Raw genomic sequence first — 25908 nt, forward strand, 5'->3', positions numbered from 1 at the left:
ACCTGTGGGATCGTCTGAGACCAGCCACCTGGACAGCTGATGAAACTAAGGAGTATTTCTGTCTGCAATAAAGCCCTTTTGTGGGGGAAAAAACTCATTCTAATTGGCTAGGCCTGGCTCCCCAGTGGATGGGCCTATACCTTCCCAGGCCCAGCCATGGCTGCACCCCTGCCCAGTCATGTGAAATCCATAAATTAGAGCCTAATGAATTTATTTCAATTGACTGATTTCTTTATACTGTATGAACTGTAACTCAGTAAAATAGTTGAAATTGAAGTTGTTGCATGTTGCGTTTATATTTTTGTTCAGTATATTTTTGTTCAGTATACATTTTAGATACATGTTATTAAGCCAAGTCAATTGGTTTGAGAATAATACAATAATATGACAGAATATTAGCACATTGTTATCCTTTTTTTAACATACCCATTGCACATCTAGCGATCAACATAGAATTTGAGTGAAACTGCTGTAGTTCGAGACCAATGGAAACAGTTGAAATATGACATGAAACAGCACCATCTGCTGGTCAAACAAACAATATGGAAGCCATAAGTAAGTACTGTTTGCAATAGTACAGTAAAGTAAGCTATATCTTACCAAAGGTTTTACGGCTTATAAATGGTCTATTTTTCTTTCTTCTTGTACACAAAAACACAATAAAAGGCACATTATTATAAAAAATAAAAAAAACATTTATTTGTAGCCAGAGCGGTACGCGATATTTGAAATATCACCCATATAGGCCTACAGGTCCAGCAAGTACATGTTTTGTTAATTAACCTATCGTGACAGCCTTACATGGAAAACTGTTGAGCGCAGCACCCCAAAAGCATCTGCTGTCACTGCTAGATTTCCTGTATGTGCGAGTTCCAGATGTGCTTTTGGTATTTCCTGTCCGACATCCTCCAAGAACACTCAGCTTTAGCTCGTTAAGACTACTTTTTCGCAACACTCTAGTCAGGCCCACTTGAATCTACCATGTACGCAAAACATGTATTTTCTTGATTTTTCTCACAACATTGTGATAAATACAAGATTATAAGACGAAGACACAGGAATAGGCAAATAAACAAATGCTACACTCTGTTATTCAACCAGGACTTTGAAAGGCACATTATGACTTTATCCAGCCAGCTCAAACTGGTGTCATAGCAGTGGAGGCTTTGTTAAATATCACTGGGAGGATCATCTCTCGCAGGCAGCCATTGCTCAGAGGTGTCGTGGGGTCAGACTTCTGTTATCCGAATTTCCGAAGATATTGTCCTGTTCCCTGACATCAACTTCCACACAGGAAACCTCAAATGGGGCTGACACCATAGGCCTCTTTGTACGGTTAGTGGGCATACCCTAAAGCGAACACTATATAATACCACACAGGATCTGTCCATCCTGTCTCGCATCACATGATGCCATACAACCCACCAGCAGGAGATATGAAAGATGAATGGAGACAAAAATAGTCAGATGCCCAGATGGCCCAGTGGACATGTGGTAAAGAGAGAGGCACTGCAGGGCCACAACATTACTCATAGATCTCATTCTCCACCCATCCAGTCTCGTTGAGATAGTGCCGACCCTGGTTTTGCCAGTCCTCGTAGATATCGTTGGTCACAAAGCCACTCTCTGTCACTGTCTCCATGTTTGAAACATTCTCATAATCATCACACTGGGAATCAAAAGAGGAGGCACAGAAGGACATCTTCTTGATTGATTCAGGTGCCATGCTCTCCAGTTCGGCTGGTTGAAGCTTGGTGATGTCCTGGTAGGCATAGGGTCCTTGGATGTTGCAGGCCGCAGTGGACATTGTACCCCATTGCTCTTGCTTAGGGTAGCTGTCTGTTGGAGACTTTCTCCTGCATAAAGAGTTACACTATCAGTTACAGAGGCATGTAGCGCGTCACAAACACCTCCATCATTGCTTATTTCAAGTACGGCATTTAAACCAACCTCAAAACAAAACATCTCTTATGCTCTGTGACGTCTGATGTTGATTGTGTTTCACAAGCCCTCTTGCAAGCTCCCTCTGTTTTGCCCCTCTTACCTGTGTCATTTTTTTACCTATAGATTCTTTTTGAAATACTTTTAAATAATGTTTGGTGACCTTGACAGGTGCCTAACATACAAAATGTATTATTACCTGTTATTATACAATGAAGCGAACAAGTATTACCTTTTGGCAGCCCGTTTATAGCAGAAGACTCCTGTAGCCACAAGCAGCAGCAGTAGAATAGGGATAGTAGCAAATAGAATGTAGGAGACATACAGGACATTATCTGAAAGAGATACTTGAAGGGAGAAAAAAAACACCAGAGGTAAGACAATGGCATTATAGCCTGGGCCCAGATCTGTTTGCGCTATCATGTCAACTCCTTGTCAGTCATTGTCAATGAAAAGGAGCTGACATGATAGCGCAAACACACAGATCTAGGACCAGGCTAATGACAGTAAGTTGGCACCTCACTATGAATCATTTTGGAAAGAAACTTTGGAAAATAAATGAGGAGATCATTTATTGTATTTGGGACACAATTAAGCAATAAGGCATGAAGGGGTGTATACCACGGCTAAGGGATGTTCTTACGCACAACGCAATGCGGAGTGCCTGGACACAGCCCTTAGCCGTGGTATATTGGCCATATATCACAAACCCCAGAGGTGCCTTATTGCTATTATGAACTGGTTACCAATGTAATTAAAGCCGTAAAAACAAATGTTTTGTCATACCCATGGTATACGGTCTGTTATCAGCATTCAGGGCTCGAACCGCCCAGTTTATAATGTACAATATTTCATAACCAAGGATCAAACCCGATAGACATGAAGAGTGCAGATTTTTTACCTGATGATTCAGACAGTCCTAGTTTTGTCTTCTCATCACTCACTTTAGCTGATGGGAGGATTGGTATTAAAGATATAATTGGGGCAACTGGAAAATAGATAATGAGCAAAACGTGTAAATAGACAGACACTGTAAATTGGATTGATATTACAAAAACGTCATATTGCCCAAATAAATGTGCAGACCAAAATAAGCAACATTTGTCTTCAACAGAGAAGAAAGATTGAGCATGTGTGATTCAGCAATGTGTAAACAAGTACAGGATGACTAATATGCAAATAAACTCTCTAGGAATAAACTCAATCAGAGCAACAGTTTCAAGCAACTTCACTGGTAATCTCTAACTGTACTATAGCCTACTGTATTTGTCATGCATAGCCTCTATTATCTGGTAAGAGGATTGATTCAATGACACTGATGAGGTTTTTATGTTCTATTATATTCTCTTCTATTATATTGTGATTCATAAATCTTTACCACTAGATGTCATCCTTTACACTTCCTAGACACTTTGGAGATTGAGAATTGTGATGTCATAATGTTCAAGCTGTTGATCTCAGTATCAACAAATCACTCATCTCAAGGATTCACATATTTGACCTTAAAAAAATCTAAATGTTAGTTGCAGGGGTGGGTTTACCTGTGTATAATGAATTCCACACCACAGTAAACACTGGTAACTTTTCTGTAAGAGAGAGAAAGAGAATCGTCAGCTGCAAAAGTATATGGACTATATTGACTGTGAATTATATTTTCTATGGTTCCTTGTTGATAAACTGGTATTCAATCAAAATCATACCATGCAATATTATCTCCTTCAGCAGAGATAAACTACAGGATTGAGATAGGATAAATGTATTGTAACATTGCCAAATTCATTAGTGCACACTGTTGCAATCCGTAATAAAAAAAACTTGTCAACAAAAGAGATTCTAATTGGACAAATTCAGTTAGTCCCTCCCTGTTTAGGCCCCTTTATTTCCATTTGCTGTCCGTTGAATACAACCCTTTTAATCTGTTCATGTCTAAATATGAACACTATCAAGGACACCGGGGCCATGTTTTGCAGGGCACAATGTTGTGGATCGTTCAGATAGAAAAACACGATGTGAAACAAACATAACTCTCTGACATGTAGAATAACAAATCATGTCAACTCTATTCATAACATTTCTATCTGCAATGTTCCACAACGTTTGTCTACTCAGAACGTGTCCAGGGTACAGTTCACCTTCGGAGTACTTGCAGACAAAATTGTTCCTGGTGTTGCAGTTGTCATCGTTCCACTGGAACATTAAACGCCCCCCCTCGTCAGGGGGGGCAGAAGGCTGGTGGTACAGCACCACACACATCTCGTTGCCACACGATGGCTCGTCCCAATGCCAGTTTCTGCAACAAGCGTGTTTTCCATAGGTCAACAACTTTATCAGAGATCCTTTGATAGTCAACAGCATGCCTCTGAAAATGGACTCTCATCCTACTCATCCTACTGATCCTACTGTTGGGGAGTAGAGAACTATGTAGTTCAACTAGTAATTGAACTACATTTTGCAGTAGCTTGGTGGTAGTCGAACTAAATTCAAATCAAGGTAGTGTTTTCAGTAAGTTAATAACTTTTGCCATGTAGTGGTGTAGCTAACTACTGGAACTACACACTACTCTGCCTAATTCTCACTTGAAGCATTTTATTTTGTGATTAATAGGGTAAATAACATCTGTTAACATCTGACAACGGTGATCTGTTCTGGCAACTTGTCGTCTATGACATTTCAGATTTAGATATAATATTTTTTCATTAAGTAGTTTGGATGAAGTGAACTACTTTTTCAAAGTAACTTTAGTCAAGTCAACTATATTTTTTAAGGGTACCTTTAGTGAAGCTTAACTTCTTTCAGTGTGAAGTAATTGGTAGCTGGGTAAACTATATTTCAGAGTAGCTTTCCCAACACTGCCATTACCACAACATTCATGATAATACAAATTGTACCGATAAAATAGCAATGACTCTCAAAGCATGTAGACACCAACATATGTTAATCCCTGATGCTCTTTGATGACTCTCAGATTACTGTGAGTCATGTGAGGTATCTCTATGGCCCTGTATTTTCCTGTGGTGTGCATGCCAACAGCTGCAGGGATCTCCTAGACTTGAAACCAAAGTAAAACACAAGAACACCTGAATCTGGCCTTGCTGCCATCCAGCCAGTAGTACTGCGAAGGGCATCCTATGGTAGTCACCCAGTGGCGTGGGCTTCTGTGCAGCCCGATCCAGAAGTCCCCATCAGTGGCCTGCAACTGTTGGATGAACCTCTCGACCAGACGCTGCTCATTGTCAGTCTCGATACTGAGGAGCTCTGCCCCATCCGTCCTGCAGGCCTGCCTGGCATCATCGAAGGTCGCCCTCCGCCGTGGGTCCTGGAAGTAGTTGATCCTGTAGCAGGGTCGCTCTGTGCCACGCCGGCAGATCCTCTGGCCTACAGTGCATCGCATTGGAAAACAAGAAATTGCAAATCAAGAAAGCAAATTCAATTGCAAATTCAATTGGAAAATTGCGAATCTAAACGTGGGTAATAAATAAGGTCAAATCAGAATGGACATTCAGTGGAATAACATTGCAAGTTGTTATGTAAACTGTGAGGACATAAGGCACATGTATTAGCATACATGGATTACATGATAATAGGCCTATGTGCAAGAGCTCTTGATTTTATGTAGACCTATTGCCATATTTTCTTTATTATTAGGGCCTTTATTAATACTGTTGCAAACCACAGTGAATAAGCTGTAAAGTAATATGGCCCACCTTGATATTTGCACCACCTTTATACTATTACATACCACATTGGTCTTCTAAATCTGTAGCCTACTTCTGAGCATAATGGCCCATCTCAAAACGAATCATAGGTTCCCAACACACAAACCAAAACAAAGAGCCTGCTCTGGGCAATGTTTAGGCCTATTGAAGAGAAATATTGCAGTGACTGTTTTTGCCATCTAGCTTACAAAAGCACTCGATTTTGGGTGACATTTGAAGTTTCTATTTAAACATTTTAACGTTCCAAAATCTTTCTTCTTTCGTTGGGTACTACATAATACGATTTTTTTCGCACAATCAAAAGAGCGCAATATTGCAATGCATTAGATAACCTTGGGTTAATCATACAGTTACCTTTTGACAACGGGCTTTGACAAGTTTGACATTGTTTCCCTGTCAACACTCACCATTGTGTTCAAATTGGGTGAATCCTAAGTGGCAGAAAACGGCGAGAACAGTCCCGAGCAGTTTAACAAAATCCATTTCTTCATCTTCACTAAACTTTCGTGTAAATTCGAGAAAAACCGTAACCGCCCGTCAAAGCCTGAGAGAGGGGCGAAAAATCGCATATGGTCCAATCAGAATTAGGTCGAAGTATTTTTGCAGGATCCGGTATAGCGTTTTTTAAACCCCTCTCACTGCGAAAGGCTCATTATTTTGAGTAAATCCATCGAAGCTAAAAGGAGTAAAGGAGGAATGCTTGTCATACCTTGCTATGTTTTTTTTTGCACTCATAGGCATAATGAAATTAGGCTACTCCATGCTGCACCCACACAATAATCTAATCAAAGTCACATTTATTTGATAAGAATGGAAGAGAGACTGAAAAGATGTCTTTGAGTGATATGCTATACTGATCACGAGTATTGTACATGTTTAGCAAACGTCTATTTCATACACGCACACACACACTACTTTCATTGAATATCAAACATTCATATACAAATGTTCCTGCTATTATAGCCTAGATTTACTGTGTGCTGGGGGAAAGATTTGACAACCAGTGCAGGAAATAAGAAATAAAACAGTTAAGTGAAAAATTGGGAATGAATTATGTAAAGGTCAAGCATTAGCCTGAGGAGAAGATTGTGTTCTTTCACTTGAGGAAATTAGGAAATTCTAGGGCCGGGTGGTGCGTGTTAATTTAGCCAGTAATGAGGCTGCAACATGGAAAACTTTGGTGAGACTGTGTTCCAGGCAGCAAACCCCAGACAATACAAGACCGTTTTTTTTGTGAGGTTGTTTTGTGATTACCGACTGCAAGATGGCGCTGACACAGATGTTTTCCTCGCTTTGAGTCCTTTGAAAACTATGTATATATATATATATTTTTTTTAAAGTATTATTTCTTACATTGTTAGCCCAGAAAACAATGTCAATTTTCCTACATTATGACCTGAAATACGACTTTCCTGAAGCGGATCCTTTGTTCGGACCCCAACCCGGGACAGTGGATCTAATCCCAGAAGCAGAGCCAAAACAACATCAGCCTCCTGGTCAGGCTCCGTAGGCGTGCACACCGCCCATCGCTTCTGAGTATACTACTCGCCAATGTCCAGTCTCTTGACAACAAGGGTAGACGAAATTAGAGCAAGGGTTGCCTTCCAGAGAGACATCAGAGATTGTAACATTCTCTGTTTCACAGAAACATGGCTCTCTCGGGATATGTTGTCGGAGTCGATTCAGTCACCGGGCTTCTTCAAGCATCGTGCCGACAGAGATAAACACCTCTGTGGGAAGAAGAAGGGCGGGGGTGTATACCAATAACATTTGATTTGATATGATAACCAGATAGCAATCACCCTGAAATCTGTATCAACATAACTTACACATTGTCAGTCAGTAAAAAAGCCGGTTTTATGCCAGAGCAGACCTGAGATAGGATTGAGTGTTGATGCTAATCTGGAAGTCTCAGAAAACCAACATCAGTCACTTCAGACTCTACCATAATAACACAGTTGGTTATATGCTGTGGCCTAAGCTACATGGGAAGGGGTTGGCTAACTTGGAAACAAATAGCAGAGGTATGTTAAACCTGGAAACCTTAATTACCCCTATAGTGAACAGTTTTCAGTTAGTGTTTTGACTGTAACTATCAGAAATGGAAAAGTCCAGGGCCTGTGTTCATAAAGCGTGCTAGACACAGGAGGTTGATCGCACCTTAATTGGGGGGAGGCGGGCTCGTCGTAATGGCTGGAGCGGAATGGGTGGAATGGTATCAAACACATGGTTTCTATGCCTCCACCGGTCTTAGAGTAGGAGTACTGATCTAGGATCGGATTGCTTGTGAGGAGAGTTGATCGCAGTGAGTTCATGGGCTCAGAGGAGTGTGCAAAGCATTGGCCCCTGACAGGAAGCCAGAAGGGAGGAAAGGGAAGAGCTGTTTTTTCAACACCATATTTCCTTTCCCTGTCCTTTCTCATTTGTTTTTCAGGCACTTCCACTAATTTCCCTTTTCTCTCTAGAAAAATTATGCATAGGTCTATTGAAGAATATGAAGAAGAATGTAGAGGCTTTAAAAGGCTTAAAATAGAGTAATCAACAACAGTATAATACACATTCCATGCAGCAAATATAACTCTCATCTCTCATCTAATAATATTAGTTACATATAGCCTAATGGAGTCAGAACATATTTTTTGCAATATTGTCAATGACAGATTATGCCCAAGCAGAATCAGGAAAGAACAAATACAATCTTCTATGAATGAAGACGTAGCATACGTTTTCTCATGTACCATAAATAGTATTGTCGGTGTCCTGGAATTTTTATTTCATTTTTGTTTAACCTTTATTTAACTAGTCAAGTCAGTTAAGAACAAATTCTTATTTACAATGACGGCCTACCCCGGCCAAACCTAACCCGGACGGTGTTGGGCCCATTGCGCGCCGACCTATGGGACTACCAATCACGGCCGGTTGTTATACAGCCTGGAATCGAAGCAGGGTATGTAGTGACGCCTCTAGCACTGAGATGCAGTGCCTTCGACTGCTGTGCCAATGGAAAAACCTATTATCTCCAAAAAGTCAACTTATGTTTTGCATCGCAGTGCTAGAGGTGTCACTACAGACCCAAGTTCGATCTCGGGCTGTGCTGCAGCCGGCCGTGACCGGGAGAGCCATGAGGCGGCGCACAATTGACCCACCATCGTCCGGGTTAGGGGAGGGTTTGGCTGGCTGGGATGTCGTTGTCCAATCACGATCTAGCGACTCCTTGTGGCGGGCCGGGCGCATGCATGCTAACTTAGCCAGCTGTACTGTGTTTCCGCCGACACATTGGTGTGGCAGGCTTCCGGGTTAAGAAGCAGTGCGGCTTGGCGGGGTCGTGTATAGGAGGACGCATGACTCTCGACCTTCGCCTCTCCCAAGTCTGTATGGGTGCGATGGGACAAGACTGTAATAAATATATAAATGCATTTATTTTCAGATACATTTCCATGTAGACTAGTCATGGACATTCACAATATTTTTTTATGACTTTTGTTGGTTCTAGAGTCATGTGCCTTTATCAATAAACGGAGGGGAATGTATGCCAAATATTTACATCTAAATAGAAAATACTATCCTATTTGGCCCAGCACACACGAAGTCAGCCACAAGTCAGCCACAAGACCGAGACTCATCGCCTCTCTTCGTGCTGTCTCAATAAGTCATCAGCAGATGGTAAACCCTGCAACACATGCTTCCTGGGAGCAAATGAAAAACTCAGACAAGCCAGGATGTGTTCCACAACACATTCATTTTATGTGAGGCACTTTTGTGCTGTCTGGCTGGCTCTGGGCCAGAGGTTCACTACTCGTCTTCCTGGAATGTAACTCTCTATCATGTCTCTTTATTAGTGACACGAGTCTTGGCCCCATGAGAGGGTCGTCATCTGAGCGAGGCCAGGGTAGTGTTACTCAAGTCAAGCAAAGGCATGCACTGTCTCTATGCGAGGGGGTCCACCTCTGGTGTAACTCAGGAATGGATTTTTTTACTTCAAGGCATCATTTGATTTCTTTGACAGGGAAACAATGTATGTTATATAATGTTAAATATGGTCTTACTGGAGCTGATACAAGCCTGTGATTTGGGACTGCATTCTGGTCATTTTTAATAATCATATTTGAATTTGCAGGTATTTCCAAATAATAAGAGGAACAGTTGTGTCAAGTTGGCTGGATGTCCTTTGGGTGGTGGATCATTCTTGACACACAAGGGAAACTGTTGAGTGTGAATACCCCAGCAGCGTTGCAGTTCTTGTCACACTCAAACCGATGCGCCTGGCAGCTACTGACATACCCCGTTCAAAAGCGCTTACATATTTTGTTTTGCCCATTCACACTCTGAATGGCACACATACACAATCCATGTCTCAATTGTCTCAAGGCTTAAAAAAAAATATTTAACCTGTCTCCTCCCCTTCATCTACACTGACTGAAGTGGATTTAACAAGTGACATAAATAAGGGGTCATAGCTTTCACCTCGATTCACCTGGTCAGTCTATGTAATGGAAAGAGCAGGTGTTCCGAATGTTTTGTATACTTTGGTGCACGAGCACTGATAACAACCCAAACTTGGCCAGCAGATGACAGCAAGAGACTACTACTCTTTACGACAATCTTTTTTTTACTCATCACCGTGTCTTGACCATCATTGCATTGTCTTATTCAAGCAAAGAAAGTGACCAATAATCAAGCTATTTCTACTTTCATACTAGTTCTACTCCAACATCTCCAACACAAAAGAGTCTTCTCAAGGACACACCATGTACCATAACATTTAGATTGGCCCTTGTATGGCCACTTGGCCCTTGTATGGCCATAGAGCCCCACAGTGGAGGTGTCATAATACCCATAAAACCTAGCGGTCAAACAGGGAAATGGTTCCAACAGTTTTTCCACCGTTTTAGACACACTTAAAATAAGGGCTGTGTTTCGTGTAGGCTCAACCTGGCGTGACGTTTTGATAACCGTGTAAATCTCTCCCGGACAAGGTGACTTTTATCAATATATTCGTCTCTATTTACTCTCAGATTATTTAAAAAAATCAGATTAGCATCAAAGTATACATCGTGCAAAACTACAAATCCCTGCAAGCTCCTGCTCCTCATATCTTCTCGATGCCTTTGCTAATATGTATTGTGTCAATTTCAAACTTGCACAAGACAGTTCACAGAATTCTGTCAATTTAAAGAAATCTATCTTCTTTATTCATTTCTACATTTAGCTAACATTAGATAGTTATAATCCAGAGATTCCTACCCTTGCCTCGAGTCAGCAGTCTCGTCCAGATCACCATGGTATTTGTAGTTCTTTATGATAGCCACATAATTAGCATTTCAATTTTGGAAGGGTAAATACAGTTGAATGTATTGATAAAAGTAAAGAGATATTTGCATGGTTATCAAAAGTTCACACCAGGTGAGCCTACAAAAAACACAGCCATTATTTTAAGTGTTTCTAAAATCCCCTATGGGAGAAATGAATGGTGGAAATACGATTGGAACCATTTCCACATTTGACCTCTAGGTTGTATGGGTATTATGACTCATACTATGGTACTCTATAATAGGTCCACCTTGCGAGCTGGCATGATGAGAAAGGAGAGTTAAACTAGTTGCGTGACGCAGGGGTAGTCAACTCTGATAGACAGGTACTATAATGAATTCTTGATCTCTCCACTATACCCTTTGTGAGAGTTCAGTTATCAGCCGGAGGGAGACGACACGACAGCACCCTCCTCAGGGGATAGGTACTCAGTGTAAAGCCAATTAGTACACAACTGGGCCCACTGATTGGCTTGGTGTCTCCCTCTACATAGGTGTAACAGGAGAGGAGCTCGGGGTGGATTGGGAGCAGACACGGGGACCTGTGAGGACGTCGGACTGTCCTACCGCAGAGAAAACGGCTTCATCTAACGCATCTTGGCTCTATGTTAAACAAGGCAGGTTATAGATAGGGGGAAGAATTCCCCCTGTAAATATTATGTGTAGACGATAGTCTAAAGACGAGGGGAGTCGTTTGTTGTTTTGCGTTCCCTTTTTGGCCACGGCCTTTTGGTCAGCTGCTTAGTTTGTTTATTCTTTTCAATCAAATCAAATTGTATTTGTCACCCACGCTGAATACAACCTTACAGTGAAATGCTTACAAGCCCTTAGCCATCAATGCAGTTTTAAGAAAACACAACAAAAATGTAAGAGACAAGAATAACAAATAATTAAAGAGCAGCAGTAAATAACAATAGCGGGGCTATATACAGGGGGAACCGGTACAGAGTCAATGCCAATGTGTGGGAGCACCGGTGTCAATGTAATTGAGGCAATAAGTACATGTAGGAAGAGTTATTAAATAAGTGACTATGCATAGATAATAACCGAGAGTATCAGCAGCGTTCCAGAGGGAGGGAGGGGCAATGCAAATAGTCTGGGTAGCCAATTGATTAGATGTTCAGGAGTCTTATTGCTTGGGGGTAGAACCTATTTAGGAGCCTCTTGGACCTAGACTTGGCAGTACGGTACCGCTTGCTGTGCGGTAGCAGAGAGAACAGTCTATGACTAGGCTGGCTGGAGTCTTTGGAGTCTTTGACGATATTTAGGGCCTCCTCTGACACCGCCAGATATAGAGGTCCTGGATGGCAGGAAGCTTGGCCCCAGCAATGTACTGGGCCATACGCACTACCCTCTGTTTTGCCTTGTGGTCGGAGGCCGAGCAGTTGCCATACCAGGCAGTGATGCAACCCGTCAGGATGCTCTCGATGGTGCAGCTGTAAAACCTTTTGAGGATCTGAGGATCCATTGCCAAATCTTTAAGTCTCCTGAGGGGGAATAGGTTTTGTCGTGCCCTCTTCACAACCTCCCTATCCAGTTGCATAGGGAGGTGTTCAGTCCCAGGGTCCTTAGCTTTAAGAATGAGCTTTGAGGACACTATGCTGTTGAATGCTGCGCTGTAGTCAATGAACAGCATTCTCATATAGGTGTTCCTTTTGTCCAGGTGTGAAAGGGTAGATTGGAATGCAATAGAGATTGCATCATCTGTGGATCTGTTGTTGCGGTATGCAAATTGGAGTGGGTCTAGGGTTTCTGGGATAATGGTGTTGATGGGAGTCATGACCAGCATTTCAAAGCATTTCATGGCTACAGATGTGAGTGCTACGTGTTGTTAGTCATTTAGGCAGGTTACTTTAGTGTTCTTGGGCAAAGGGCCTATGGTGGTCTGCTTAAAACATGTTGGTATTACAGACTCAGACAGGGAGAGGTTGAAAATGTCAGTGAAGACACTTGCCAATTGGTCAGCGCATGCTTTCAGTACACGTCCTGGTAATCCGTCTGGCCCTGCGGCCTTGTGAATGTTGATCTCTTTAAAAGTCTTACTCACATCGGCTGCGGAGAGCATGATCACACAGTCATCCGGAACAGCTGACTCTCTCATGCATGTTTCAGTGTTACTTGCCTTGAAGCGAGCATAAAGTTATTTAGCTTGTCTGGTAGGCTCGTGTCACTGGGCAGCTCTCGGCTGTGCTTCCTTGCCACGTCCGACAAGCGTCTGAGCCGGTGTCGTAAGATTCAATCATAATCCTGTATTGATGCTTTGCCTGTCAGATGGTTTTGTTGGAGGGTATAGCGGGATTTCTTAGAAGCTTCCGGGTTAGAGCCCCCCTCCTTGAAAGCGTCAGCTCTACCATTTAGCTCAGTGCGAATGTTGCCTGTAATCCATGGCTTCTGGTTGGAGTATGTACGTACAGTCACTGTGCGGACGACGTCCTCGATGCACTTATTGATAAAGCCATTGACTGATGTGGTGTACTCCTCAATGCCATCGGAAGAATCCCGGAACATATTCTAGTCTGTGCCAGCAAAGCAGTCCTATGGTTTAGCATTTGTTCCATCTGACCACTTTTTTATAGACCGAGCTTGTAAGCAGGAATCAGGAGGATAGAATTATGGTCAGATTTGTCAAATGGAGGGCGAGAGAGCTTTTCACACTGTTTCAGCATTGGATTCTACCTTGTACAGGAACTATTTTGTCGGGTGAAAGAACCCGTTTAGTGACAATACAAAAGCTAAGGAACCACAACCACTGCCTCCAGTCTGTTCATTTCATGCCTCACACCTATTTTTAGGGGGTTTTGGACTAGCTGATCTGTCACACCTCCTAAAGTCTACAGTATCATTCCCTTACCTATTCCCAGCATATTTTCTTTCCCAACTCAAATCAGCATCTTAAACAACCCTAATTGCCCTTGGTTATTGCTGTGACTGAGATCAAATTTCCGCCACCTTTGTTGAGCGCTGAGAATGGATATTGTAAAGAAGCACAATGGTGATTACTGTGTTGGAGTATGTTGTCACTACAGTGTAATCCTGGCTGACATGTCTTGGTGTTTTTTTACACTGGTCATGTCTGGCCGGGACTTTTTCTAGCTCGTTTTCAGTGGTGAAGGTTACAGTTGCAATGTTTAACTTTGTGAAATGTTAGGTTTCCTGTATTGGTGATTGGATGGACGAATACCTGTATTAGAAAAACTGAATAGAGAAAGATTCCACGTTTAACAGCTACACTGAACAAAAATATAAATGCAACATGCAGCAATTTCAAAGACTTTACTGAGTTACTGATCATATAAGGAAAGCAGTCCATAGAAATACATTCATTTGGCCCTAAACTATGGATTTGCATGACTGGACAGGGGTGCAGCCATGGGTGGGCCTGGGAGGGCATAGGTCTACACACTTGGTAGCCAGGCCCACACACTTGGTAGCCAGGGCCCAGCCAATCAGAATTTGGTGTTTTTGCCACAAAAGGGCTTTATTACAGACAGAAAACTCAACCCCCCCCTCAGCAACATGGGATGTTGCGTTTGTTGAGATGTTGTGTTTATATTTTTGTTCAACATATTATTAACCCATTCATTTTACATTTGAGTTAATTTTTCTGAATTTCTTTGTCATATCTGTGTTCCCTCTCTCAAACCACAAATGATATAGCAAAATACACATGCTACATTTTTTTCCTTTTATCTAGCTAATTCATTTCTTTCTTCGCATCATATAGCATGTAAGGCAAGCAACATGCATTTTATTACTATGGTATTTCCACATGTCCAATATTGTTCTTTCATTCATTTCCAGAATCAATCAACCTTGATTATCCATTGATTTGAAATATTAGTAAACAGCTTAGCTTGAAACTACAAGGGTCCAAGATTATGAGTTTTGCATAATCTGGAATTGTCCCATTGAATGACCCCAGCAGCCATTAGGACCACATAAACAATTGTCATTGGAGAAATCTTGGGCAGAGGCAAAAAAGTGAAGGGACTGTCACCAAGTGAAGCATCCGTATAGTGTAACAAATCTCTTCTCTCGCCAAGGGGCTTTTGGCAGAAAATATTTTGATTCTATATTTCCCGCTGAACAATAGGCCTTCACAGTAGCAGTTGTAGCCTATAGCAAAGGCTACTTTCAAAGTAGCTCTTGGAACAAAATAGAATGGAGGGATGACATGCGAGTGAAATTAACAATGCCTATTTTTTGGTTCTGTGTGTTTCTTACCTTGTGGCTTCCGTTATCACATTTCCAGCATTCATAGTGTTTCATTCTCAAGACATGAATCCACTCTTCTACATAGGACATCCCAAGGGCCGCTTTGTCTCTCGTATAGACTTAACTTCTCACTTTTAGATGGAAGTTTGATAAGAAATGCAAAAGGAACCCCAGGGATTGTATGGCATTTTGATGAATAGGTTTTGTGTGGTGATTAATGTTGATAAAATTTGAACCGACCCGCCCCCTGTTCCAAACAAGGTTATGTAATGAAATGCCAATGCATGCCCAACCCGTGAAGCTCTAAGGGCCTGTTTCTTAGACAGAGGTTAAGGCTGGTCCTGGGCTAAAAACCATGATCAAAGGAGAATTTCGTATTTTTTGGAGCATCTCATTGGCTCAGAATTCATATTATTGCATATTCTACACAATATCGCAACCTATCAAATAAAAAAATACAATTATAGTACAAGTCATTGATAAAGCCTACTCATTCAAGGGTTTTTCTTATTTCTTTTTTGACTATTTTCTACATAGTTTACGTTTTCACAAATATTCTATAATCAAATAACACACATGGAATAAGTAAGCATTTCACGGTAAGGTCTACACTTGTTGTATTCAGGACATGTGACTAATACAGTTTAATTGGATTTGAATCATGTAGTAGCCAAAAAAAAGTGTTAAACAAATCAAAATATATTTTATATTTGAGATTCTTTAAAGTAGCCACCCTTTGCCTTGATGGCAGGTCTGCAAACTCTTGGCATTCTCTCAACTAGCTTCATGATCTGGTCACCTGGAATGCATTTAAATTAACAGGTATGCCTTGTTAAAAGTGAATTAATGCATTTGAGCCAATCAGTTGTGTTGTGACAAGGTAGAGGTGGTATACAGAAGATAGCCTTATTTGGTAAAAGACCAAGTCCATATTATGGCAAGAACAGCTCATATAAGCAAAGAGAAACAAGTCCATCATTACTTTGAGATATGAAGGTCAGTCAATCCGGACAGTTTCAAGAACTTCGCAAAAACCATCAAGCTCTATGATGAAACTGGTTCTCACGAGGACCGCCACAGGAAAGAAAGACCCAGACTTACCTCTGCTGCAGAGGATAAGTTCATTAGAGTGACCAGCCTCAGAAATTGCAGCCCAAGTATTTCAAGAGTTCAAGTAACAGAAACAACATCAGCTGTTCAGAGGAGACTGTGTGAATCAGGCCTTCATGGTTAAATTTCTTCAAAGAAACCACTACCACAGGACACCAACAAGAAGAATAGATTTGCTTGGGCCAAGAAATACGAGCAATGGACTGGTGCAAATCTGTCCTTTGGTCTGATGAGTCCACAATCACCCGACCACAACCCAATTGAGATGGTTTGGGATGAGTTGGACAGCATAAGTGGGAACTCCTACATATGTTGAAGCCGGTTGAGAGAATGCCAAGAGTGTGCAAAGCTGTCATCAAGGCAAAGGATGGCTGCTTTGAAAAATATCAAATATATTTTGATTTAACACTTTGTTTGGTTACTACATGATTCCATATGTGTTATTTCATAGTTTTGATGTCTTCACTATTATTGTACAATGTAGAAAATAGTAAAAAATAAAGAAAAAGCCTTGAATGAGTAGGTGTGTCCAAACTTTTGACTGGTACTGTATATTAAAAAGTGATATACAGTTATTACTAATTGTTTCCACAATTCGCAAATCACCGATGAATATTGCATTCAAGTGGGTTTATTAAAGTGTAAAAAAAATCCTGTTGTTGAATGGAATGAATCTAATATGATAAAACAGATATGAATACAGTATACAACATGTCCCTGAAAAGCAACAACGCTCAATCATTCTTAAAATATCCCCTATTTGTCTCCAAGAAATATGAAATATCCTGTGCAGGTTAACCTTTGAGATCGATGTCAAACCCCACTGACACAGTCCTCTCAGTGGTTGTCTGATGGCTTTAACTTTTTTTAAAAACAACCTTGGTGTGTGTGTGTTTGTTGATGGGATGGATGTGTGTTTCACTCCCATGTGATATTAGATGTCAGGGAGGTCTAACACCTGCAGTATATGAGACACACCACACCACCACCTGCTCACACAAACACCTGCTCAGGAACCTCACAGGTAGGATGGGATGATTTGAGACTCAGCTCTCCTTGCTTTAGTTTTGAAAGGTCAAACCAAACTGATTTGGAGTAGGGAATCATTTTTGGGGGGAAGTTGATCATTTTAGACATGTAACAGATTTTCTTTGGTGGCACATTTGACATGTTTACTTCCTATGTGGGATAACAAACCTCAAAACCACCTCTGCTTTATCAACTTTTCTGCACTCTGTCCATGGATGCCGACTGTGGTTCTTTCTGTTCTGTGAATGTCCTCTGAGTGTGTCTCTCATCCTCTCTCTCCACAGTAGTTAAGATGCTCTCCCTGTGCTATGTCTCGGCTGTGATGGCTATTTTCCTCCAGCCTGCCCTCTCCATTACCTACAACTGTTCTGCTCTGTACAAGAGGGTCCCAGGTAAGTCCTGAGGGTTGAACCTCGTGGCTATTCAGGGGTGGAATTCTCCATGTGAAAATCTCAGGGGGAACATTTTGAGCTGAACGATAATTGAGACACGGTGATCAGACAGTGGTGAGCTCACTGATTGATTCCCCCCAGTAACTTGCCTGGCTGGGCTGAGGAGACAGTGGATTGCGCAGTCAAGTGGAACAGAGTCAATAGGCATTTTAACATCATAGATTTCGCCAGTGGTAACTTGTGGAATAGACACCTGCTGGAATGCACTTTTAACCAATCAGCATTCAGGATTAGACCCACCCGTTGAATGAACAGTGGTAAGATCCCTGAGTGATTCCCCCAGCAGCTACTGTAGTCTAGTAATGATTCTGTATATGTTTTAACCTCCACTCTCTCTCCTCTGTGGCCCCTCAGACAACAACGACTTGACGGTGGACTGCGGGGCCAGTATGATCAACCTGAAGGTGAACCTGTGTACGGCTCAGTGGGCAGGCTTCGACCCCGCCGGTCTGGCTCTGAATGGAGAGCACAACAACAGCCAGTGCCAGGGCTTGATTGACACCAGCGTGGATCCGCCTGTCATACTCTACCAGCTGCCTGTCAATCACAGCCAGGCGAACCCCTGTCGACAGTCACTGCAGGTGAGAGGGTTACTTGACGTTCACTGTGACAGAGTGCCTTGGGTAAGGTGTACATTTGAGGAAATCGGCATACTACAGTTAATGCACAATGAGAGAGTGACTTAGTTACGGTGTAAATTAGGACATCATTAGGATTTGGGCTTTTTGACTGTATTATAATGTGAACTGTGTCCAAGACTATCCCTCTGGTGGTTATTTGGAAATAGGAACATTGTGTTTAGCCTACTGTGAACTGTTCAGTTGTGTAAAAATGATACTACCTTACCTTATTATAGAATCGAATGTAAAACAAACCTAATATTGATGGGCTGTGTTTGTGCACTAGCTAACTGTCTAATAGCAATGTGTTGATCCCCTATCAATCCAATCATCCACGATCTTACACTGATCCATCATTGTGTGGATCCTACATAACTGATCTATCATTCATTGGGTCTTCCATCAACAGCTGACTAGATTACCCCTTTCCCTTTCAGTCATCAATTCCTTAAATCCGTCATTGTGTTGATTGAGCCTAGATCTTGGACGAGGCCCCGGATGCCTCTGGTCCTTTCAACTTTTTCTCCAGCATCCAGTCGGTCATCATCACAGGTTACCTTAACACCCCCAAGTCCTCTGTGGGGATCATCAGTTACGCCACGGACCTCTACTATCACTTCTCCTGCCGCTACCCGCTGGAGTACCTTCTCAACAACACACAGATTGTAGCGTGAGTCTCGGTCCTCTAACTGGTCATCGGTAAAAATGTACTTTATTGATCCCCAGACGGTGAATTGGGTTATATAGCTAGTGAGGTAGCTACGTAGATGTAGATAGATGGGGGTGGGGGGTTACAAATTTTGGTTACAAATGAATTCTGGTATCTTCGTCAGGTCAACTGACACTTTTTCCTTCTTCTCTAATGCCAGCTCTCTCCCACTCTCTCTATCTTAGGTCGTCAGTCTCAGTGGCCACCAGTGACAACAATGGCACGTTCATCAACACCTTGAGTATGAGTGTTTTTAACGTGAGTGCAGCATTCAATTCCTTATGTATAAAAAAATAGCATCCATGAATGGTCAGGGCTGTCTGAGAAGTATATAATATCTCAAGTACACTGTACCTGCCTATAGAATGTTATTATCAATATCTTAGCGACATTATGAAGTGTTCATTTACTCGTATTTCACTCTACTATTAGTCTTTTGATTTGGATATTTACAGAATACATCTCACCTGTGATCTTCCTCACAACTCCTTCTCTTCTCTACTGTTTGTTGTGTAGGGCACTGATTATGGTTACCCATTGGTGGTTCCACCGACAGGACTTGAATTGCGTTCCAAGGTTTATGTGGAGGTCAAGGCCACCAACCTCACTGGGAAGTAAGACAACATTTTGTCTCTTAACTTATCTACTGGGTCAAATGTCAAGTCCACACTCATTTCATGTACAGTATTTTGTATTGTAGTTTTCCATATCCATTATATTCATATTTATTTTGTATGTTCTATATTTTCATTATTGTGAATGGTGTACACTCTTTTTCTAACAAATTGACATGACTCTCTCTCTCTCTCCTCCCTCCCTCCCTCCCTCCCTCCCTCCCTCCCTCCCTCCCTCCCTCCTCCCTCCCTCCCTCCCTCCCTCCCCCTCCCTCCCTCCCTCCCTCCCTCCCTCCCTCCCTCCCTCCCTCCCTCCCTCCAACAGTTTTAATCTTTTACTTGACCACTGCTTTGCAACCCCATCAGCGTACAACATGTCAAACAATGAGAAGCACGACTTCTTCACAGGGTTTGACAAAAACCATCCTCTCATCAATTTCAAATATAGAGATATATGAATGATAAATTGCAGCCCAGAATATTGATCATAATAAGTATGTGCAAAATGACAAAGAGTTTTCTTATAATCCTTATTCACAGATGTACTGTTGATTCACGCTCATCGGTCACACAGAATGGGATTTCCAAGAATTCCCGATTCTCCTTTGAGGCATTTCGCTTTGTGACACACAATAACCTGGAAAAGTCCAGTATCTTCCTGCACTGCATCCTTCGACTGTGTGAGCCCAGCAAGTGTCAGAAACTGGTTGATGTAAGTGGAGTTCACATACCTACACCATTCTTAAAGTATCTTGTTCTTTACAATTAGCACCATCGATAAAACAGTGTTGACCTTGACCCATCACAGTAACCATGTCAAGAGATCGGATCTCTTGGTATAGTGGCTAACTTGTTGGGTTGACAGTCACTGGACCAGGGTTCCAAGTTCCGGTTGGCGCTATACCCTGAATTCGCTGCAATGCCATAAATGGTTCATATAAGCATAAGAACTTGTCTTTGTTACAGGCTTGCAATAGCAGGAGAAAGAGATCACTGGAGCCTTTTGGATCCGAGTCAGCGGAATCAGCCACTGTTTCTGTGGGACCACTCTATACTAGCAGAGATGGTGAGACCTGGAGTCATCCATTAATGATTTTGTTCAACATTATGTCTGAGATTCTGATATCCAGTAATAATGATCACAGGTAGCACTTCATTCACTGGAGTTTATAGAGATAATTGCTATTAGTACCACTGCTACTCAAATTCCATTTCAATGAATAATATGTTTTCCCTCCCTGTTGTTTATCCTACAGAGGAAAGACCTGCTGCGTTGGCATATAGTGAGTTAAATGTTTTTGCTAAATTAAAGTGTCAAATAATGAATATGTCTAGGTGGGAGGATAAACGTGTCATTTAAAGCACGCCCAAAACTATGCTCTACTTTTCCTCTGTGTGATCCAGGCAGCGGAGGGGTACAGTCAAGAGGTGACAGGGTTAACATCACAGGGCTGGTGGTAGGGATCCTCTTTGGCACTGCAGCCATAGCCCTGCTTGTCCTTGGCAGCTGGTTTGTCCTCAAGAAGTTCTACTGGGCAGGCGGTCTGTCCCACTCCTTTGACTGAAAGGTGTCTTGGCCAATGACCATCTACCAACCAACCTGTCCACCTCCGAGCTGCCTAATCTGCTTTGCCTAATAGGGTGTGTTTTAGATTTCTCGTGATGTCATTAATTTTGTAGCCAAAAACTACTAGAAGACCTTGAGTGTGTCCTAAGAAAATAAGTGGACACTAGTGTCTAATTCTCCTTTTGTTCATAGATAAAGTTAATCAATATCAATGACCTGTTACAAAGGAAAATGTGTAAACGCCTGAACCATCACAATACTTCACCTTTTGTACTAATATATAAGAATTTCTGAAAGTATGTTAAACGCTTGAGCAATAGTGTAGTAGATGAGGCAACATAAATACTTCTTTGAATTTGATTCATTATTCTGGAATGTGGGAACTGATATATTAACTATGGCATTTATCTGACTATTATTAATAGCATTGCCTACGACTCCATAGATATACGCACGGAGTCTTCCACAATGCTATAATTTATATAATATATGATATGGGTTTGGGGGATTTTGTTTTGATATATACTGTACTCAATACAGTTGACTTGTAACCGAAGTGGGCGGGGTTTCGCAACCCAGTTTTCATGTCAAACATGCTCCAATTTCAGACCTGCTACTACTGCTCTGTACATTATTGGGAAAAAATACTAAATAAAGTTTAACATGAATTCAATGTTGTTTAATGGTGTCTGTTTTTTATGAGAATACAATACAAGTACTGAATATGAACTAGTCGTTTACACTGTAAACTTTACACAAGCTTTATTTACAGTTGACAAAATAAAATGCCTTACAACAATCATCCACATGAAATAAACAACAGCAAAAACATAAATATACATGGATTACTTACTGTACTGTATATACAATGGTAGAGGAGTTGATATATATATATATATATATATATTAGCACAAGGAGCAGAAACAACAATATAGTTTAAATGTACCCAAAAATGGGACACCATGTTCTTTCTCTCTCATTTTGCTATGAGGAAAGTTCTGTTCTGCTTTTACTGGACAGTGTGCAGAATGTCCTGGAGGAGAGCGCTTAGTTTCGCAGAGAAGTCCTCCTCCAATAAGCCCAGACGTGGAGAGGGTGGCTCGCTGGGGCTCTGAGCCTGTGACTCCTGCCCCAGAAGGTGCTTCTCTATTCTGGCATGGAACAACTGGTCCTGTAAGGTGGCACTCTGGCAGAACTGTTCCATGCTGGTGAACACCTCTGCCCTGAGGGGGTGTGGAGCCAGCAGGAGACGGACCAGCTTTGCTTTCAGCACCCCCACCCTGCCCTGGACCTCCAGACTCAATGCCTGCACCTCCTGCCCCAGCCGTACGTTCACCTCCTGCCAGAAGTCCCCCTGGAAGGTACCATTGAGCTCCCTGATCATGCTGGATGTCTTGGTTTTGAAGTCCTGGATGACGGAGGTCATTTTGGCACTGCTGTCATCCAAGGTCTGGCTGATCCACTGCACGGCCTCCAGGTATAGGGTGGGTCCGGCCGCTGCCTGGCTTTCCGCGGCCTCCAATCCCTGAAAGTAGAGCCTGAGGTGGCTACACAGCTCCTGGCTATTGCTGTTCACGGCGCTCTGGAGCTGTTTGATCAGTGGGGCCAGGCGATCTCTCACGCTGGCCAGGGTGGACTCGCTGGACTGGGTGTGGGCAGGGTACACGGCGAGCCTCTCCCTCAACTTAGCGAGCTCCTGGCGAAGGCGGGCGCGCAGCCTCTCGGACTCCAGGGTAAGCTTGTGCCTGATCTCGCTCACCATGGGGTTGGGGCTGTCCTGGGTGTACAGGTTGCTGCTCTCCACATGGCTCTTCCACATCCCACTGTTAACATACAGGATCAGTTAAAGCATTGTTATAAAGGCTGTTATGAGGCTGTTAAAATACTGTTATAATACCATTACAAAGCTGTTAAGAGAGCATTATAAGCCTGTTATGGAACTGTTATAAGGCTTTATTGGACCGTTAGAAGGCTGTTAAAAGGCTCACCTGAAAACATGCATTTGTGTTTCATGATTCAATTATTTATGTTATATATTGTATGAGGACATACTTGACATCCTTGTTGAGGTCTGTCTTCTCATGAGCCTGATTGGTCATTATGTCCTGTAGGGCCTGTGATGCTTCTCTGCTGGTACGGTGGAGTGGGTATGCTACAGTAGAAGATAGACGTTGACATACATTAACTCATTTTAAATCCCATTATTCTCTTTAAGACATCTGCTCTATATTATAAACACTAATCGATAGCAGATGCAATGATGTTTCTAATGGAAAGGAAAGAAAGCACAAACCTGTGGTTGTCAAAAACGACAAGGTGAAGATCACTACTTTGAGATGCATGTTTTTTTGTGTTTTTTTACACTGAGGATAAATGGGAAAATTAATTAGGATTTTTAACAGGAATCTTCAGACTAAATAGACCAAAAAAAACAGAAGTAACGCAAGATCAATAAGTGAGAGAGTGGCCTGTCCTTACCTATGTACTAGGTTTGGCAGAATGACTCTTCATCAAGACCGTGCTTATAAATGGATGGGTCCTTCTTCTCATTGGTTGTCCTAAACTCTGCCTGTGTCAACACACAACACGTGGAGGGTCATGTTGATAACGAATAGCACCCGACACAATGCACAAAAACACTCCCTGTCACAGACTGCACAAGCTCCAACATTCCTTGCGACATCGGTTTAAAGAATTTCAAATGATGTCATCCTGTAATAAGGGAAATATCGTAAAAGCATTGTGGTCATGAAAGGAGTCATGTGGGGCGACAGGGTCAATATCAGGAAGAGTTTGCGGGTAGAGGAGAACATAAAGTTAATTCAATTCAACTACCATGGGGACAAATTATCAACAAAAAAAACAACACCTTGAATTATATTTAAATGCACTATTAAATGTATCCCCTTAGGTACACTACATGGCCAAAAGTACACTATACTACACAAAAGTATGTGGACACCCCTTCAAATGAGTGGATTAGGCTATTTCAGCCACACCCGTTGCTGACAGGTGTATAAAATCGAGCACACAGCCATGCAATCTCCATAGAAAAGCATTGGCAGTAGAATGGCCTTACTGAAGAGCTCAGTGACATTCAAAGTGGCCACATTTTAGGATGCCACCTTTCCAACAAGTCAGTTGGTCAAATTTCTGCCCTGCTAGAGCTGTCCTGGTCAACTCTAAGTGCTGTTATTGTGAAGTGAAAACGTCTAGGAGAACACTTCCTGTCCCAATGCATAGTGCCAGCTGTAAAGTTTGTGGAGGAGGAATAATGTTCTGGGGCTGTTTTTCATGGTTCGGGCTAGGCCCCTTAGATCCAGTGAAGGGAAATCTTAATGTTACAGCATACAAATGACATTCTGGACAATTCTGTGCTTCTTTGTGGCAAAACTTTGAGGAAGGCCATTTCCTGTTTCAGCATGACAATGCCCCTGTGCACAAAGCGAGGTCCATACAGAATTGGTTTGTCGAGATCGGTGTGGAAGAACTTGACTGGCCTGCACAGAGCCCTGACGCCAACGAACACATTTGGGATGAATTGGAACGCGAACTGCGAGCCAGGCCTAATCGCCTAACATCAGTGCCCGAATCAACTCTATATTAATACCCATGATTTTGGAATGAGATGTTTGACGAGCAGGTGTTCACATACTTTTAGTGTATGTCAACTTGCAGGTCTCTGAGATCCCAGGCCACCACACAGACAAGGCTATATAGTTTACATTTTTTAAATTTTATTTCAAAAGTATCAGGGGGCTTCACACTATTCACACACACAGTCCCAAAACACTCTCTACGCTGCTGGAGGTCCTCGCCATGCTGGAGGTCCTCGGCCTTCGCCATCACCGTCAGTCATCCAGCATTTGTCTGTTGGTCGTTGGTTGCCAGTCATTCCTCTTTGTCCATTGTCAACAAGTGTCTGTGGCACCAAGCCCATGGTATGTTCCATGCTGGCGACAGAGGAAGACATGCATGAGCCATTCTGAACAGAAGTTTTTGACCACACTCGCATGTTTAGGGGTCGACCATCCCTTATCTGCAGGATAGAGCGTTGTCGACTCAGGTCGCTCTGGCTGCATGTGACGTGGTGACTAATGCTGGTAGTGGTCGTGGTGGCAGCAATGGCTTCGCCAGAACAAAAAGTGAACCGAGAGGGGGGGTGATGTGGGGGCCTATGAGGTATGCATGAAAAAAATGTCACCTTTATAATACAGCATTGCATGCATTATCATCGCTTTGTGTGCTGGCATAGAGCATAGATCATAGAGCATTTCATGCAGTTCTACATCATTTTAGATAATTTGAGACTTTAGCAGAATCATTTTTAATACCTCACAAATGATCAAAATGACAGGCTACTTTGACTGACAAACCGAGATCAATAAAAACGTCCTCGTCTTGAATCCGTTAGTAGCCTAGGTGTGTGGAGATCTCGTACAACATGAGGAAATTATAGCTCTGCCAAAAGCCTCGGTTTTACTTTGTGCAAAACAATGCTGTTCGCTCAATAGGCCTATTTGGAAGTTGATAACATATTTAGTAGCCTAAAGACAGATTTGTCTTCTCTGTTCACTGAGATATTTACCACACGTTCTCAACTGCATGCCATGTGATTGGGCTAC

At 42.2% G+C, this 25908-nt stretch overlaps 3 protein-coding genes across 4 annotated transcripts; 1 reads left to right on the top strand and 2 right to left on the bottom strand.

The window, feature by feature from the left end:
* Nucleotides 1-277: 277 nt before the first annotated feature.
* laynb (layilin b) lies at nucleotides 278-6380 on the bottom strand. Its single transcript, XM_024442064.2, has 7 exons — nucleotides 6065-6380; nucleotides 5019-5316; nucleotides 4074-4231; nucleotides 3483-3527; nucleotides 2843-2929; nucleotides 2174-2288; nucleotides 278-1856 (listed from the first exon to the last, which is right to left on the bottom strand). The coding sequence occupies exons 1-7, from the start codon at nucleotides 6138-6140 to the stop codon at nucleotides 1526-1528; spliced, it is 1110 nt and encodes a 369-aa protein (XP_024297832.1). The 5' UTR covers nucleotides 6141-6380; the 3' UTR covers nucleotides 278-1525.
* Nucleotides 6381-17449: 11069 nt separating this feature from the next.
* On the top strand, nucleotides 17450-21939 carry LOC112265058 (zona pellucida-like domain-containing protein 1). Its single transcript, XM_024442067.2, has 10 exons — nucleotides 17450-17712; nucleotides 18127-18353; nucleotides 18872-19062; nucleotides 19287-19359; nucleotides 19618-19715; nucleotides 20041-20124; nucleotides 20256-20427; nucleotides 20682-20781; nucleotides 20972-20998; nucleotides 21120-21939. The coding sequence occupies exons 1-10, from the start codon at nucleotides 17613-17615 to the stop codon at nucleotides 21278-21280; spliced, it is 1233 nt and encodes a 410-aa protein (XP_024297835.2). The 5' UTR covers nucleotides 17450-17612; the 3' UTR covers nucleotides 21281-21939.
* Nucleotides 21940-22029: 90 nt separating this feature from the next.
* Nucleotides 22030-23792, bottom strand: zgc:162608 (uncharacterized protein LOC100037332 homolog). Of its 2 annotated transcripts, XM_024442066.2 has the most exons (4): nucleotides 23762-23783; nucleotides 23577-23646; nucleotides 23336-23435; nucleotides 22030-23106 (listed from the first exon to the last, which is right to left on the bottom strand). In XM_024442066.2, the coding sequence occupies exons 2-4, from the start codon at nucleotides 23623-23625 to the stop codon at nucleotides 22293-22295; spliced, it is 963 nt and encodes a 320-aa protein (XP_024297834.1). In that variant the 5' UTR covers nucleotides 23626-23646; nucleotides 23762-23783; the 3' UTR covers nucleotides 22030-22292. The 2 variants fall into 2 exon arrangements, with proteins under 2 accessions (XP_024297834.1, XP_024297833.1); XM_024442065.2 differs by having other exon boundaries at nucleotides 23577-23792.
* Nucleotides 23793-25908: the final 2116 nt, after the last annotated feature.

This window comes from Oncorhynchus tshawytscha, linkage group LG13 (assembly GCF_018296145.1).
Source record: "Oncorhynchus tshawytscha isolate Ot180627B linkage group LG13, Otsh_v2.0, whole genome shotgun sequence".
Lineage (NCBI taxonomy): Eukaryota > Metazoa > Chordata > Actinopteri > Salmoniformes > Salmonidae > Oncorhynchus > Oncorhynchus tshawytscha.

Excerpts from the sequence above, each read along its gene's own strand:
- laynb (XM_024442064.2), bottom strand. The coding sequence starts at position 6,140 with ATGGATTTTGTTAAACTGCTCGGGACTGTTCTCGCCGTTTTCTGCCAC. Across the intron at positions 2,289-2,842 it reads AGGACTGTCTGAATCATCAG|TATCTCTTTCAGATAATGTC; the intron begins GTAAAAAATCTG and ends TCTCCCTTCAAG. Across the intron at positions 1,857-2,173 it reads TATAAACGGGCTGCCAAAAG|GAGAAAGTCTCCAACAGACA; the intron begins GTAATACTTGTT and ends CTCTTTATGCAG.
- zgc:162608 (XM_024442065.2), bottom strand. The coding sequence starts at position 23,625 with ATGCATCTCAAAGTAGTGATCTTCACCTTGTCGTTTTTGACAACCACA. Across the intron at positions 23,436-23,576 it reads GTCGTTTTTGACAACCACAG|CATACCCACTCCACCGTACC; the intron begins GTTTGTGCTTTC and ends CTTCTACTGTAG. Across the intron at positions 23,107-23,335 it reads GACCTCAACAAGGATGTCAA|TGGGATGTGGAAGAGCCATG; the intron begins GTATGTCCTCAT and ends GTATGTTAACAG.
- LOC112265058 (XM_024442067.2), top strand. The coding sequence starts at position 17,613 with ATGCTCTCCCTGTGCTATGTCTCGGCTGTGATGGCTATTTTCCTCCAG. Across the intron at positions 18,354-18,871 it reads CCTGTCGACAGTCACTGCAG|ATCTTGGACGAGGCCCCGGA; the intron begins GTGAGAGGGTTA and ends GATTGAGCCTAG. Across the intron at positions 20,782-20,971 it reads ACTCTATACTAGCAGAGATG|AGGAAAGACCTGCTGCGTTG; the intron begins GTGAGACCTGGA and ends TTTATCCTACAG.